The sequence below is a fragment of the Malurus melanocephalus genome, unplaced genomic scaffold (genome assembly GCF_030028575.1).
Source record: "Malurus melanocephalus ecotype Western Australia unplaced genomic scaffold, MMel_1.1 scaffold_150, whole genome shotgun sequence".
In the NCBI taxonomy this organism is placed as follows: domain Eukaryota; kingdom Metazoa; phylum Chordata; class Aves; order Passeriformes; family Maluridae; genus Malurus; species Malurus melanocephalus.
Window position 1 is genome coordinate 185466 of NW_026623382.1, and position 17535 is coordinate 203000.

The 17535-nt window shown below is 38.5% G+C and overlaps 1 protein-coding gene across 1 annotated transcript in view; it reads right to left on the minus strand.

Annotated features, from left to right (window-relative positions):
- Window positions 1-17529, minus strand: part of ITGB8 (integrin subunit beta 8) — a 42639-nt gene extending 25110 nt beyond the window's left edge. Inside the window, exons 1-2 of the mRNA XM_057371604.1 lie at window positions 17319-17529; window positions 2514-2599 (exon numbers count right to left, since the gene is read on the minus strand). Of these exons, the coding sequence (XP_057227587.1) occupies window positions 2514-2599; window positions 17319-17448 (216 nt within the window). The 5' untranslated portion in view covers window positions 17449-17529. The remainder of the gene's footprint in view (window positions 1-2513; window positions 2600-17318) is intronic.
- Window positions 17530-17535: the final 6 nt, after the last annotated feature.

A 17535-nucleotide genomic window follows, 5' to 3' on the forward strand; every position in this document is an offset into this window, starting at 1 on the left:
CCTATACTACCTTCAAAGGATGAAGAACTGCAAAAAATAATCTTTGAAACAATAAAATATGCTACTATAATTGCACATAGAACAAGTTCATGAAGCCAGATGCTTTTAATAATGGCAATGAGGCACTATTTAAATTAGAAGTTAAACTCAATTGCTGCAATGACACAGAATTTTTTTTTCATGAGAAATAGGATCTTGCACAATCAGAACAAGCCAGCTTTGGAGAAAAAGGAAATTACATACTGTCCCTATGTCACTAAAAAAAGTTCTSTGCCATGCTATGAGCTTATTATAGCATGAAAGTGTCATTCTCACAACAATCAAAACAGGTTAGTTTTCAAAGGAATCCACTGGTAACATTATTCAGGCTAATATTTAATAGGAACCCCAGAGGTCAGMCTTAGATTTAGCCAACCTGAATTTGTCTATCACACTGCACAAAATCCAAAAWCCTATTGGACTATATAATTTCAATTCCTGGAAAGAGGAAACCATGTATTATTACAGAGTGGACAGTTGAAGATGCCATCAACATAAAAAAGCCCTTGTAGCAACAGAAAAAGGATTAGTAGAAGTATGATGTCAGAAGCAGCCTATTCTTTGCTGCACTGAAAGGGCAAAATTGCCAAAATTGTGCCAAAATGATCCAACGCAAAATTCCTTCCTGACCACAAATGTGATGATTAATACGATTCTGAACATAAGACAAGATCCTTTGTAGTTTTTCATAGTATTGGTCCATCCGAGCCAAAGCTGGAGACCAACCAAAGGACAATCTCTGATCTTTCAGAGGCAAATGGGGAAAATAAGCAATYTAAAATGCAGTCAACTGTGTGTTAGATAATAGTCATCCAGACCCTTCAAAGACTACAGAAAGCCCCTGAAAAGTGCAATTGGACAGTAATGTGTCTTATTTTTCAAATTCCAGCTCATTTTTGTAGTCCACTTCTCATATATTTTTTCCATAACCTTCTTTAYTGTAGACAACAGAGACTATTTTTTAAGTTGCTGCTATTTATATACCCTTTTTAGTGTACATATTTCAAAAAGTTAGATTCTTAAATGTGTAAGGAATTTAGCTACTCTCGTGACCAGTAAAGACTAATAGATGTGTAGCATTTTTTTGAAGTCCAAACTCTATGTGGGTATAAATTCAAATAATATCAAGATCTCCTCAGGGCTGATTTTCTCATTAAAAGTATCGTTCTGATGAAGCAGACATGCTAAGCTGAACASTGCTCCTGTAACTTCACTCTAGAATATTTCCATCTGCAATAATATGGGTTTTGCTGTTCCATAATCATGAATGGTGTGTAGCTGAACCAGCTAAACCTGTTTAAGAGGGCTTTGACAAAGCCCTGACGTCCATGAACGGCTCTCAGGACTGACTTGAGAAGTGAAGCAAGAGAAGAAAAGAAGTGAAACTGTTCAAATCCACATGCCTAGTTAGAAAGAAATCTACTGCAGCTCCATAGCAAAAGCTGTTCTGTGATAAATGCAGATGGAGGAGGATATGCCCTTTGTGAATCAGAGCAAGAGGCCAAAAGAATGAATCCCTCCACATTGTAATACTTTGTGCCATCTACACATGCCCAAAGCGTGCTCGAGGAAAACAAGCCTATCCTCGCATTACTTATCCTTGTACTTTTGGCAGACTAAGTTAATAATTCCAACACACAGTATCTCAGATAAAATTACCCAGTGCCTTACACTCCTTATCTCCTCCAGACACACCCCAGTAACTCATGTACCCTCTCTGCTAACCTGAAAGCCATTCCTGATAATTTGCATGTGACCTTAAAGAGCATTTCAGCTTGCAATTGTCAGTGATAGTCTTCAAAACTTTGCTCCTCCAAAGTGCTTTTTCAAAATCACACTATCAACAGGTTTTTTTGTTTCTGTCAAACAAAACCAGAARTTCTCATATTCTTACAGTTTGCGAAGTAACAATTTCAGAATTATTCTTGCTACCTACTATCTATCTCCTGTGCTAAGTCTCAGAACTGATGGTTTCAAGTGTCAAAATAAGAAAAGCATAATTTTTTCCATTTGTGATAGGATCATGATATATGGTGAAGTCAAAGTCAACTCCACTGTTAGTACAAACTTTTGTGAAATGCAGTAGATATATATGTATAGACTTGTTTTCATATGTGATGAGGACTTTAATATAATATAAAGTACTGATAAGTAATTTTGCTTTTGAAGCCAAAAMCAGTTAAACTCTCAAAGCTACTGTAAGTCTGCCAAAGCTGTCTACAAAGCAGATGGAATGCATTAAAAAGTTCTCACTTTATTTAAAATTACTGCAATTTTCCAAATAAAAGATTGCTTTTTCTCCTTTGGAAACAGAATATACTTCACATGATTTCTCAGTTTCTGTCTCTAGGGGTCATTCAAAGATTTTCTTGCTATTTCTCATTAGAATTTTCTCAGTTTAAAAGTCTTTATCTTTACAAAGATCAGAAGCAGTTAAAATATAAAGTCAAATGTAATTAAGCAAAATGCCATACCTCTTGAGCACACCATCCACACTCTGGGCCCAAAGCAAGACACTTTGTGCATGTTACTGCATTTGAAGTGGCACATCTGTTTTCCGCTGCAATGAAAYACAAACCCAAACATTCATGATTTATGATGATATGTGAAATTGTAAAATACCTAATTTTAAACCAAGATTTCTTAAATTACTTCAACAGATTAAGAGYGATGACAATGTATTCAAACAGCAGAAAAACAGAACAAAGGCACTCTGGTGAGTGRATACAATTTTCTTTTAGCTACAGGCTAGAACTATATGCACAGATTGAATAAACTCCATTCACAATTCACAATGCAAAATTTTTAAGATCTCGATTTAGGATAATTTTGAAGTGAAAGTTTTTCTTTGATATGTCCCCTGCTGATTTACTGCCTAACAGAAAAAATAAATTAACCAGGTACCTTATCTTTTCGTATTTTCCCTTTAAGTCATTTGCACTTGACTGAATAATTCATTATTCACTCCTCATGAAACCCAAAATATTTTCTCACCTTCTATAAATATTCCCCCTCTGYATACTCATTTTTGCAATGAATAGTTTCCCAGAAGAGGGAGATTTTCTTTTCCAGAAGCAAATAGAAATGTATCCAACACTAYGTGTGTCACAGCTTGAAGACATATCATTCTGTACTAACAACTCCAAAAATTGTGCCTACTTACATGTCTACCAGCGAAGTCCTTTCTATCCTTTTAACATCTTTGTTTTATGGATCCCTGCTTAAGTTACTACTCTTTCCTATGACACTCTGGCAGTTGATATTAAGAAGAGTCTTTTCAAGGGACTTGATCAGCTCAATTTCAATGTCAGCATTAATGTATCTTTTCAGCACATTGAGCACAAGTCTCTTGCAGACCAGTGCCCCTCTAAACAAGACAGAAGTCACCTGCTAAGAGTTATATGCAGGGCACAAAATGAACAGCTCAGTAGTGCTGTTCAACAACACTGCCTTATGACACATTCAGCATATCATATTAGAAAATATACAGGGAAAAAAAATAATTTCTGCATACAACAAAAGGCTACATCTGTTAACTGGTCACTGTAACTGCATGTGTATCATCATATTAAAACAGCTTGATGAAAGGTTTGGCTTTCATCCAAAGTTTTGGCTACATGCAGTCTCTCAGATTACTGCTTTCCAACCTGCAATACTAATGCAAACTATCTCYCTTTTTAGAGTAATCAGAGAAACTTCTCATAGGAAACAGCTGTATTAAGAAAATATGTACTAAAATATTTTTTAAAAAATCTTAATTTAGCTGATTTCAGTTATGGATTCTAAGACAAGATCCTGTATCACATAAACACCTAGTCCTCAATAGGCCACTTAGAACGATGGCTGATCCAAGGAACTAATCACAGTTTGCATGTTACTAGTGTCAACAACACCTCTACCATTATCAGTAGGAAAGAGCCTAGTGCAGCACAATTGCAGCATTATACTGACAGTGTTTAGGTTAGTGGCAATTAAAATAATTTCAAAGGTCAGACCTGTATTTCTATTTCATATCAACTGCTGCTGAGCATGTTTGCCATGCAGGCAATCTGAGGAAAAAAACATAAATGAAAGGGRGACGCACAGGTATGATATAAACAATGAGTTGAAAAGCAACCCAGGAAAGTGCTGAAACATAGGGAAAACTGATTAAAAGGTGGGTGAGGCTGGTAGGGATAAATAAAGGAGGGGTTGCTAAGGAGAGAGAAAAGAACAAGACAAAATCCAAAAGGCTTTTGTTTGTTTCTTTTCTTTTTTTTTTTTTTTTTTTTTTTTTTTTGTTATAAAAACAAACACAGCAAGTTTTACTTGCATGTGAAATGACAGCAAGCTCATTCAGCACTGACACAATAAAACTTTTTYTGTATTTATAAGAAGACAGCAACTGCACTTTATGTTCTGCAGTCTGAAGGAGGAGACCTGAAGGCCACAGAAAATGTTACTACATACTGCAGGAGAGGAAAAAAAGAATGAAGATTTCAGTTCCATACTGACATGCACAGGGATATACAGATCCCTTTCTAGACTGTTCATAAAAAAAAAAAAAAAAAAAAGTGCAAAGACTCAGAATCAAAAGTTGTTAAAGCAGCAAAAATGAGTGTAATTGTTCTTGGCACACAAATATTCCTTCCATCTGCAACTGGATATCAAAGACAGCAGAAAATAGAAATTAGGCATTACAACAAGAAGAAAGCAAAGTGACAGTTTCAGTAAAAGTGTTAAAGGACAAGGCAAAATATAAATTCCTATCTGCAGCATAATAGTGGCCAAAGACACCATAGAGCAAAACAGGGAGAATATGACATGAACTTTGAAGTTAACCAGTCAAGTTAACATCCACTTGTAAGAGACAGAACTATTCTGGTAAGAACAAATAGCTGACATAGAAAATAAGAGAGATCTGTTTCTAGCTATTCAGATAAGGAATAAGAAAAAYTAATTCCTCATCATTGCAAACAGTAAACCAAGTAAGACAAATAATAAGAACAACCTAATTAATTTCCTGCAATAATATCTGAAACTTCTTTCTTAGAACATATAATGCTATCTGCAAAACACATACTTAATTTAAATRACATTGACCACCTAATGAAACATTAACACCTTTTTGTAATATACCCTTGCTAAAAAATRCAACAGTATGTATCTATGTGCCATTTTCTAGATGAATTGGAAAACTGACTGAAAGATACCTGTCCCAATTTTTTTCCAGTATAGTTAGTTTATTCAATCTATTGAAACTTGATTTAGTTTATTAATACAGCCTGTCTGGTAAAATGCAGGTGYGTCTGTGTGCTTTTGTAAACTGCTAAAACAGAAAAAAAAATCTTTAAATGCAGTTTGGGCTTTTAGAGTGATCATGAAAGATAAAATGCTTTAACAAATGAGACATACAGTACTGCTGGATGCAAATCTCTTTGCTGGTAATTCTCCAGTCTCAAGAGCTCCATTTTCACAACATGAAGTCACAGACTGGCAACTGATAACCTTGGTACCATTGGAGCAAAAGGTTGAATTTCTTCTATTTTAATGAAGAGAAACTTGAAAAAGTTGTAATAATTTATTTATTATTCTGGCTACATTGCTACTGTGGTTCTCAAGCACATAGTCCCTTACAGCACTAACATTTATGGATATGCTTTGATTCATCAAATATTTATTATTTAGTTGTAAGCCTACTCTAAAACCATAACTGTTTTACTATAAACTTCTCAGTTGCTTTAAAAAAAATCATGGTAAAGCAAGAAACATTTTTTTATGAGTTGGCTCAAAAAGAACTGAGATTTTTCCTGCCACTTCACCAAAAACAGAGTCCAGACAAGACTGAGTTACTKTTCAGCCAAAGCTAAGGGCTAGCTTCTACTGGCTTAGTTATAACTGATGTATGCCAAAAGGTATTTTCTACAAGGGCCAAATTCTGTGCTGGGAACTGCACAGGCATATGCATATAATAAAAAGAGAGTGCATCAGGTAAAACTATACTTTTCCAGCCTCCTCCACAAAAATACAACTGTGCTCCAACAACTGTGGTTATTTACAGTGATCAAAGGTGTGGCAAGCCTAAACTGCAACAAGACAGATCAAGAGAAGACAAACATCATATCTGTTATAATTGGACACTTCCTCCTTATTAAGAAAGTAACTATTTCCCAATCAAGATATTTATCTCAGAGATGAAATAACAATAACGCACTCTGGCATCTCAGAGGGGATGTTAAACAGGTTTTCAAACAGACAGCACTTCATTCAAGTACAGCCAAGAATTTGGATTTATATCAACTTCACTGTTGGTACATGTTGTGCTGGTTTTGGAGGGTGAACCATTTGCTTTCTTAAAAGAGAAAGCCAAAATATAGCTAGCATCTCAYACTCCCTGATCATGGCCCTCAGTCTGTTGAACTCTCATTAAGGCAAAAAGAGAAGAAATTATCCAGCCTCTACAAAGCCGTTTTTTCCTTAAATTGTGCATCAAATCTTGTTCTAGGGSAACAATCAGCCAGGTTCTCTCTCTGCACAGATAATGAATGAGGCCTTCAGTAATTCATGAGTAGCCTCATTTATGCAGYTTTCATGCCACTACCTTCACCTTTCCATCTCCAGAGCAAAGAAACGACCCCAGTCAGTGCCTGTCCCAGCTAACACACTGCTTCCCAAYTCACTTTGGCTCAGTGAAAAGCATTATAAAAATGCCTCAGAGAAGGGATTATTTTTCCATGGTTATTGTGTCAGACAATTACTTGCTCAGATTACAGGAAAAAAAATGAGTGTCTGTGCTTTAACTGCCAATCCTAAAGCCTAATCCTGGAATTAGGGATTTCCCCTCCCACCTTTTTTTTTTTTTCCAAACAAGCAGTAATTCTCTACCCTTTGTGCCATGCTCTAAAAAAACACACTACCTCACCATCAGATTTTCCAAGAAGATTACAAGGTATGCCTCAAAATCAGCTTTAAGAGGCACTCAGCCTTGCCCAGAAAAGCAGATTTCAATTTGATTACGGTACACTTTTTATACTGCATAATAAAAACCTAAGATTACTTGAGCAAAAATACCAAACAACTTTTCTTCCCTCTTTTTTTTCCTATTACATATGGGATTTGTTAATTTGTTTCACTTCTCCATTAATGGTTGTGCATTTTAGTTTCACTATTCACACAGAAGCTAAGCAGCATAGGGATTTTAAGATGTTTTCTACCAGCAACAGAAACAGCAGTAAACTAAAACTCTGCATGGCAGAGACAATTTTTGCTAAGAAAATAAAGGYCAAATAAAGGTGCAAAACATGATTGGCACCATTAAATTCTGAGCCCTCAAAAAATACTTCTGTAAGCCTGRCAAGTGAGTAAAAAACCTTTCTATTGAAATAAACAAGCAGAAAAAGGCCTCCCAAACCCTCAAACCAAATATAATCAACATTTAAAGTGTTTCTAAAAGGAAAAATTGAGTATCCTGGAAGAGATAAACCATAATTTGGTTACAGAGATGGTAAGAGATAGAAGTGAGATATAAATAAGAACTCTTTGCACATCTAAATAAATGCAGTGAAAAGAAACACTAGTGAACAAGTCCTAATAACTGATAGGGTCTTTCCATTYCCAACTCTGCTAATAGCTCCCTGATAGTTTTGGGGTTCCCCAATTAGTCTGCATTACTGCAGCAACACAGTACCTTATGAACCTGAGGTTCATAAGTGAGAGCTACACCGATGATTTARAAAGCCATTTAAATGCAAAACAGTGCAGCAGTGTGCCCTGCATGAGTTCGTGYCTTTGCAAAGTCTGCAGGAAAAAAAATCAAGATCTTCCTTTTTYGCACACTGCGCAAGCTCTGAGTGATGCCACTGGAGAGCTGATGCTGGAYTTCAGCTGAACGATGCAAAGACAAAAGGGGAGGACAAAGAGTGGGACATCTCTGTCAACACAGCGTTAGGAAAGCCCTGGCAGAAAACGACAGTCATAGCTGACGCTGGAGGTTAGGCATGTGGAGTTCCCAAATGTATGGACACTTCAGTAAGTAGAGAATGATATCGACCCTAGGCTTTCAGCCAATTATGTAAGGTTCAATAAGGGGAAGTGCTGGGTTCAGCATTTCCATCAGAACAACCCCATGTGGTGCTACAGCCTGCAGACAGAAGGGTTGGAAAGCTGCTGGTGGAAAAGACATTGAGGGGCTGGAGTGTGTCCAGAGAAGGGCAATGGAGCTGCAGAAGGGTTTGGAGCACAAGTCTTACAAGGCGTGACTGAGGCAGATGAGGTTGTTTAATCTAGAGGAAAAGAGGCGCGAGGGGACTTTAAGCAGACTTAACTGCTCTACAGTTACCTGAAAGGGATGTTCCAGCAAGGTGGGRGTTGGCCTTTTCTCCCAGCTAACCAACAATAATACAAAAGGAAATGGCCTCAAGTTGTGCCAGGGAAGGTTTAATTGGATATCAGGAAAAAGTCTTCACTGAAAGGGCTGACCAGCCTTGAAACAGGCTGCCCAGGGAAGTGGTAGYCAYCATCCCTAGACATATTTAAAAGACATATATATGTGATGCTTGGGAATATGTTTTAGTGGTGGGCTTGTGCAGGGTTAACAAGTGGACTAAAGGATTTTAAGGGTCTTTTCCAGCCTAAATGATTCTATGATTCAAGGAGATACTACTGATAGTCTCTGAGCCTACATGTGTCTTTCTTATCTCTGCAAAGTTCCAGCGCTTATCTGAAGGTTGCACGTCATTCAAGATTAAGACTTGAGGAACATAAGCCTCAGATAGATGCATAGAAACCCAAGTTTTTTCATGTATATATATAAATTTTGAAGATTAAAAAAAAAATTGTCAGAAAGATATATATAACATTTATAGGAAAGGTACTACCTAAAGTCGCTACTGCTATTCCAGTTACTCACAAACATGACATTCAAACCACAGCCTCAGAYATGGCCTTGACTGTGAGAGACAGAGCTATTGACTACTCCGGTCTGACTTTGTTCCCAAGCCACAATAGAGAATGAAAACAAGCAGTGCAACCTTGAAATTTTTCACAACACAATTTTTGCTTCTTGGCCAACTTTACTTGTAGCCTCTCCTTTCTATGAAACTTCCTGCTTTTCTGGGAGATGGTTACATTTTGTTGATGCAATTCATGCCTGCAAACAATGAGTCAAAGGCTACTTGGCTTCTGAAAGTAACCTATCCTGTCTCTTGCAAATAAAAACATATAGGAAAATTTACTAGGATTATATCATTAGAAGAGAGTCATTTCCCAGTCATAAAAGCTCATGCTTTTATGGTACAGGTTTGATGGTCCTGTTTGCACAGCTTTACACCARTAAAGATACAAAGGATATGGAACCAGAGAGCTTCAAACATTTTTTCATTAAATCCCTTGATTTCAAGGGAACTTCAAGATGTTTGGAGCTGTGTTAATTCTGTTTCTGAGACTGGAACATGGCATAGGAATCATTGTACTGCAGTCATTTACAGCTACTAGAACYTCCCTTGAAAATGACCAGCTTGAATAGAGCTATGCTGCTGGAGCAAAGCCTGGAATGGCTGCTGCCATACATCACTGCTAACTTCATTTCTTGTGTTTTAGCAAGCACTGCTAACAAGTAGCACAAAAACAGTCCTGACTGGTTGTATGCTCCTGATTATTCTATAAAGTCTATCTAATTAGGAGATCATGATGGTTATAAAGGTAGATAAATCTAGCTATTTTTGCCTGCTTAAGAAGWTCAATCTTAAATAAAAGACAAGCCCAAGCTTTATTCCCCACCATCTTCTATAGTTCTACTTCCTCAAACCAGGCCTTCAACCCCCAATTGTTTCTCTAAYGTACCTTTTTACTGAATATCAAATMATCACCAAATTGTTGCTTTCTGCTCCATTACAGCACTACCTCATCCTGGCACTGTGTTTTCATTCACAAACACAGCAGCAGTGTGAAGGATGGACAACTGCTRAGAGGAGTTCAGAGTTATTTCTTCCCACAGTGTCACCAAAGACCACCTTTTGCACAAGTTCTTAGTCCACAGCAATGCAAACAGTTTACTTCACTCTCTTTTATCTGCATACATGGTGGTTTAGAACAAATCCATTCGGCATTTTAGACCATAATTGTCAAAGCTGAAAACCTAGTGCAACAGGTTCCTCTGAACAGTTCTGAACACAAAATGATAAACTGAATTGTGCTTCTACAGAAGATTTTCCTGAAACAAGCCAGAAACTGTGCACATGTGGATTAGGGAGACTTGTCAGGGTTAAAACAAAACACTGAATGCTTAATGCATAGTTTTTACTCTCAATGAGAAAATCTCAAGAATATTAAATAAAAGCTAAGACTGGTATCAGAGACAATAACCACCACTCCTTAAGGACATGTATGTAGTCCACAAGATTGGGAGAAGCATTTATTCAAGACTGCCATTTAAAAAATGTTACTTTTTTTTTYCAAGAATACCAAGTCTTTGGTATTTATCATTTCAGCAATTTGCTTTCCAATAGGATTTTCAATGTCCAAAGATGGTTACAGGCTCTGAGAMAAATTGGCAAAAACTTTCTGGGATTTTTTGTATAATTAAAAACCTCAAAACTCAACACACCTGTTTAGGAACAGACACTGGCCAACYTTTATTTTAGGTTTAGACTGTTAAATTTTTGTAATTTGGGGGCAAAGATTACACAGAACATGACTGCAGACTATAAAATATGCAGACTCACATACTAACTATAAATACTGGTGCACAGAGACTGTTTGAATGCAAGCTTCTGCTTGTGCTCCTTCAAGGAAGTATTCMCATATGTGTATGGTCTGCAGGTGCAGCTTAAATGCTCTCTAAGGGACAGACTTCAAACATGCAGATTCTAGGTTTTAAACAGGTAGTGGTTTCTTTAATGTTCYGAAGTAATGTCACAGCATTTTTAAAAGCAAAATGCACTCCAACAGTTTTGCTTAGATTGGAAGAGCCTGCTTGCTGATGTCATTAGTTTTATTTAGTTACTTTGTGCCATTTATGCCAGGGTGTATGTTGCTACAAGTTTTCTTATTTCCTGGTAGTCTTGTTTGAACAAAAAGATGGGAACTTCGTTGTTTTCAGCAAGAAGATCCCATATGAGAGAAGCAAGCTGTCCTCAGCACAGTACTAACCCCTGTCACCCTGCAGAGATAACATGGAAATAAATYGTACTCTCAAGTACAGAACAAACGGAATTCACTTAGCCTAATTCCCTTGAACATCAGGAAAGAACAGAATTTATTTTGGAAAGGGGAGTTACTAGTTTAATCAGACTTGGACTACTTTTGTGATGTCACCATACATCATGCAGCTGTATTCATTAACACAGCTACAACTTTGCAAAAATCCAAAAATACTTAAGTCTTCAAGATCTAAACCCAATGAAATACTGCTGCTAAAAACCTAACTCCCAAGTCAGGGGGCAGAAAAGAGGCCTGAAGTAAAATAAAAATTAAACATTCACRAACATCATTCCACCTGCCTGAAGCTACAGAAATTTCCTCTTCCAATAATCATAATTAAAATCTTTGTCTCAGTGTCTTTTGATGATCATAAATACTTCAGACTCATTATTATTGTCACCATGGGTAAATACCAAGTCACCACAGGCATATGACAATGAAGTCATGGGAAGCAGAGAAACATATAAAGAAAAAAGTCAATTATGAGCTTTGCAAAGTTTTCAATTTAGGCCAATTTAGCCTCAGCTAGAAGTTGCTTTTTTGGCAGCTTTCTAATGCTGTAAATTCCGATCATCCTGAAACACTTACATTTTGCTCAAGGGGTTATTCTTGTTCTGCCACCAGAACAAGGGAGAATCCTGAATGGCTGGCAAGAAGCTTACTTTTCTTCTTGGAGAAAGGTTCCATTACAGTGTACAGTGAACTAATTCATTAGAGCCCCACTTCCTTCCCAAAAGTTAAACTAAATAACCCAAGTCCATTTATGTAAACTTCCAAAAGAAAAGAAAAAATTAATAAAGTTCAAGTGCTTAGAAAGAGAAAACAGACCATATCCTACTTTGTCCATAAAAATTATGGCTGCTTAAGCAGATGAGAAAGAATTATTACATCTTTCTACTCGTTAGACAGAAGTCATCARTTAGTAGTGGAGATACAGGAACCTTGAAAACAAGATTTTGCTGAAAAGAACACGCAAGTAGAATGAGAAGCACTGAGGCTTTAGGAATTTTATTTATAAAGAAAAACAACAACACGAAGTTTATTGACTCAAAGGAACCTATATTCTTCTCCAGTTTTTTTTTTCAGTACATTCATCATGAGAAGCCAAATTTTTACCAAGATATGTGGATTACCAGTTACAGTAAAAGCACTAAATAATTCATATATATAAGTTTTGAAAATACAATATTTTACTTTAGCACCATTAATATATTTTAAGAACATCGAGCAAACTTTAAAGCTCAGGACACCAAGCTATTCCAYTTGACCTTCTTAGCCTGACAGAACTCATTAAATCCCAATCACTGCCTACAATACACCTATCCTGATCTAAAAAAGTATMATTTTTCTATATACAGTTTGTAAAATGTACATTAGTGAAAAAAAATGTAGGTAATGTACATTTAATTTCTACATTAAGGTTAATGTTTCTTACATCAGATCATTCAAAGAATCATACGACAGAATCAAGAGTCATTTAGGCTGGAAAAGACCCTTAAGATYCTCTAGTCCAACTGTTAACCCAGCATAAACCCATCATTAAAACATGCTCCTAAGCATCAYATCTATATCTTWAAATAYTTCCAGGGATGATGACTCTACCACAGCCTGTTCCAAGGCCTGACCATCCTTTYAGTGAAGAAATTTTTCYTGATAACCAATCTAAAACTTCCCTGGCACAACTTGAGACTATTCCATCCTACTACCTGTTACTTCAGAGAAGACGCCCAGAAATGTGAAGTCCCTAGCTTGCAAGAACTTACAAAACTTATGATTACTCTGACTTTCTGAAAAAGTCTGGATAAAGAGCAGTAGCCCATATCAACTTACAGAATTTGTAAATAAAATACCTTATGTTTTTCTTCTCCTACTGTAATTAGTTATCAATTCAAATTGTCCCAAACTCAAGACACAAYATGGACAAGTCATCACAAATTCTTCACAGGGATTTGAAAAATATTACCAGCATTTATGTGCTCTGTAAAGTATAAAGGAAATTACAATGTGATATTTTAATGTCCTCTTGCTGAACATACAACCACATGGGGGTCATTTGATGAAGATTTTCTTTAGCTTCCATCAAGCTCACATTCTTACATCTTTCCGATGATCTGGGGAAGTATATTAAACTTAGGTTGTACTTTAATGGAAAATAAAATTTATTCATTCAGGCCTCTTCACTAATGGGGTGTAATTTTTGCTTTTTTAGTTGCTGCAGTTCCAGTCTTGAGAGTATAAAGGCCAGAAAAGAAGCAACTCCCTTTCAAACTTTCGAGTGTTTTTTTGGTGCATGTAGTCTTCAGACTGCCCTGACAAGTTCCCTCAGCAACAGCATATCCAAAATGACAGTCAGCCCTCCCAGAGCATCAAGAGTATGGTTACCACTCTTCCAGTTCATAAACTACCCAAGTCCTCTCTTTTCCCAGTCTCATCTCAAACATCTGTAGTATGAAAACATTGTAAATACTACACACGCTACCAGTTTCATTCAACTTGTAAAAACTATAAAACAAAAYAAAAACCCTTACCACATAAACCCTCCAAAGAGACATGAAATTGCAAGTTTATGAGAAGTGCATACTATTGGTATAATATGCTCCTTGAGCAACGCACACATAAACAAACCTCTCCCTCTCTCCCTCAGAACTGCAACYTACAGCCCTCTCAAACACCCAGGTTGTTTTTTCCAAAGGCTGGTTCCCAAAGGTYCCCAAAAGATTGGCTTTCCCAAACTTGGTCCATTACCCTTAGGGARCAGATCACCCACACAGACTCAGGAAATTAAAAATGGTTTTTCTCTTCTCCTTGGATTGTTTTAAGCCTAAGGAAAAGCAGAACTGKCTCAGTGTTGAGTATTCCATACAATTCAGCTTCTTCCACTGAGTCTCAAAAGAAAACGGGCCACATGGGTACCTAACAGAAATTAACACACAAACACCAATTAAAGCTATCATGATGTATCATTTATTTCAGACTTTTTTGTGTGAGTGTGTGCGTGTGTCAAGGGACATTTCCTGACCACCTCTCTTCAAAAGCTGTTCATCTATGCATAGTTTGAATAGCTTTTCTTACTCCTTTGAGAGGTAAAACAGTCATGGTTTATGAAACTCTCTTAACAAGAGGGAACATACATGGAAATCTGATGTGACAATACTGGTGAAGCACCCTTATGGGAGAACATCAATGAATCAAAAGTCATACTATCTACATAAATAACAACAAACCCTTTCATGACCACAGAACCTCCACTTTCCCCAACCTCCTAAGCAGTCTTTCCAAATGACAGTAAGACTGGAACTTTTAAAGCTGGTATTTAAAGAGACATGTCAATCATGACTATCTTAAGAGAATTGTGTGACTGTTCTCTGACTTTTAAATCAGAGATAAAGATTTTCATTCCATCCCTGTTTGCACATCACATTACACTCTGTTTATTTGAGCTTCATATAGGAGTAACTACCTAGATATTACTGAAAGTGCCAAATACCTTAGTTTTCAGATTTTAATATTATCTGGTTTTGAGACTCTGCTGAGATTTGAACCAATGTGCTCTGTTAACCCTGACCGATCAGTCATTCTTTATATTTAAGCCCACATAACCCATGCACTGAATAAGTAAAATAATAAGAGCTTGAACAGTTAGTTTCTGAACAAAGCAAGGGAACTGTCTTCACTGAAGTGAGCACTTACACAACTGGTTAGCACAATGCATACACATGCTCTCACTGTAGAATCCAGCTTTTATTCAGTTCACTGGTTTACATCTTTAGGACTTTGTCAGGTTTTAATGTYCAAACATAGATGTGGGATCTGTAGAAATACCCACGGAACTAGCTCGATTCTTATGTCAGGTATTTGTTATAGTTGGCTTACTGAACTGCAAATTTCCTTTGGTGAGACTTACCGAACAAGGGAGTCTTTGTAGAAGGCGGCAACACTACCCTTTTTATCTGAGCTTACAGAACCTGTAATTTGGGAACTGCAAATTTACAGCACTGTGAKATTTCCTTTTGCACTCCTTATAACTTCCAATCCTGGGCCAAATTCTACCTTCACCTATGCCCAAGCAGTCACATCTCAAACTGCAGTTTGTAGAACAAATACCTCAGGCAGTCTCAAGCTGCCCATTGTTCAGTTAGAGGAGCCACAAATGCTCCAACAAGAATGAAATACATTTGAGTTCCATGTACATTTCGTGTTAATTCCAGTCTTTTTCAGAACTGGAGATTCAATGCAACAGATATGCTGGTTCTGCCAACACAAATAAACTGAACTTGCTGATGGCACGGGAACAGCACGATGCTCTTCTCCATGCCCAGCACTGTCGATGCAGAAGCAAAGGGGAGTGGCTGCTTCAACAAAGCCGTGCTGCCAAATATCTGTACATGGRGCTGCTGCCCAGAGTCTCTCTCGGAGCAGCCTGAAGACATTCGAAGAATCCAGGTGGTGCTGCACTGGTTATCGTAACCAAATGTAAAAATCACAAACAACACTAATGATAACAAAACATTTCATGTGTTCATTCACAGAAAAACAAAACAAAACACTCTTCTTGCTTCAGCTGTGGCTGTAGCCTGTAAAGTGATTATGTATGAAGGAAAGAATTCAGTGTGCCTTTCAGCTTTCATGAATTAGCAGAGGTTTCAAAAGAAAAGGAAAAAACAAGGTCTATCTCAGTTACAGTCTGCCCAATCTGAGAGCTGATGTCACAATAAACACATAACCCATGACGTATCACCCATATATATTTTCACTATCAAGCACAACAAAGACAGCAAGCATCCTTTGGCACAAAAGACCCATGCAMAACCTCCCCCCTGTGGCATTCCGTTCTGATGCATTATTTGCACTAGCGTATACCCAGGAACTACACTCATGAGCAAGCACAACACTGCATTCAGGCACAGAACCATYCTCTTCATAAAGTTTCAATAAGCCTTTCAATTTAATTGCACTGTATAAAAAAGAATCTGGGATACTACACACAAGATATCATGTTCCCTAAGAAATTTAATAATATATTTTATTTTTTCCTATTGACATTTAGTATGGTTTTGAATTCAAAATACGAAGCCAAAAAAGCAAAATAAATTATCCTGTGAAAGTTAACAAATTATTCCATTGTTTTTAATAGCACTGGGCAAATTCTACTGAATTAGGCATGAATTTGTCACATATGGAATAAAGAACTTAAGACTAATACATTGTTCCCTTTGTAAATCAGTTTTAAAAGTTACATGTTAGCATTTTAAATCAACTCCAGACTTAAACTTGGAAATGCCAATTATTCCACAAGCAGAAAATAATAAAGACGACTGACAACCTGCTTTTCTGACCACTGCTAGCTAAATAGGATCCTTTATGAAACACTTGACTAACCTGCTTGCTCCGTCTGTCAACTGCTGTACTTTTTAAGGTACGCTTGCACAAACTCCTCTCAGCCTGCACGCATCCAACCTGATGYTCGGGGCTTTGGGAAGCAATTCCACAATGTGCGGGGTTACCCACAGTTACCTGAGCCTTTTTCACCCGAAGACCGTAGCACCCGGGAACTGTCAACATGCACGTTATCCCAAGGTAAACAGAAGACAATCTTCTCGTAGCTCTATCCCTACTTAACCCTACCACTACATGACATGTAAACGACGAAAAGCAGTGTTACCATCCCCAAGAACTGTCCGTCCCTGGCTTGGGACCCCCGGACCGCTCCGGGTGCCGCTTCACGGGGCGTTGCAGAAGGGTGAATTCAGGACTCGCAGCACCCTGGAGCGCGATACTCCCGCGGGTTCCCGGGGAGCAACCGCGGCTCCCCAAAGGCTGGAAGCGCCCGGGGTGGACAGTTAAATCACGGGCTGGCACTGGCGGTGTGAGGTTTGGGCAGGGGCCGGCCGCTCCAGCCCGGCTCTCCCTGCAGGTASCGTCCGCCCGCCAGCTCGGCCCGCCCGGCCGTGTGCCGGTGGCTGTCAGGGCTGTGCCCCGCGGCAGCCGCCCGGCCCCGGCGTGCCCCCCGCCCACGAACGGCCCCCGCGCCACAACCAAACCCAGCCACAACCCCAACCAGCCGGGGCACGGCCAGCAGCCCCAGGCGCTCGGACACTTACAGCGCTGGCAGAGTCCCGGCACGGCCGCCAGCAGCCGGGCCGCCCCGAGCAGGGCTCCGGGGCCGCGCTGGCACCTGGGCACGGAGACGATCCCCGCGGTGAGGCACGCCAGCAGCGGCACCCACATCATGCGCCGTGGCCGGCACCGCTCCCGCTCCCTCGCCCTCTTCTCGGAGCCGTGTCTCGGCGCCGCGGCGCTCTCAGTCCCGGCCCCCGC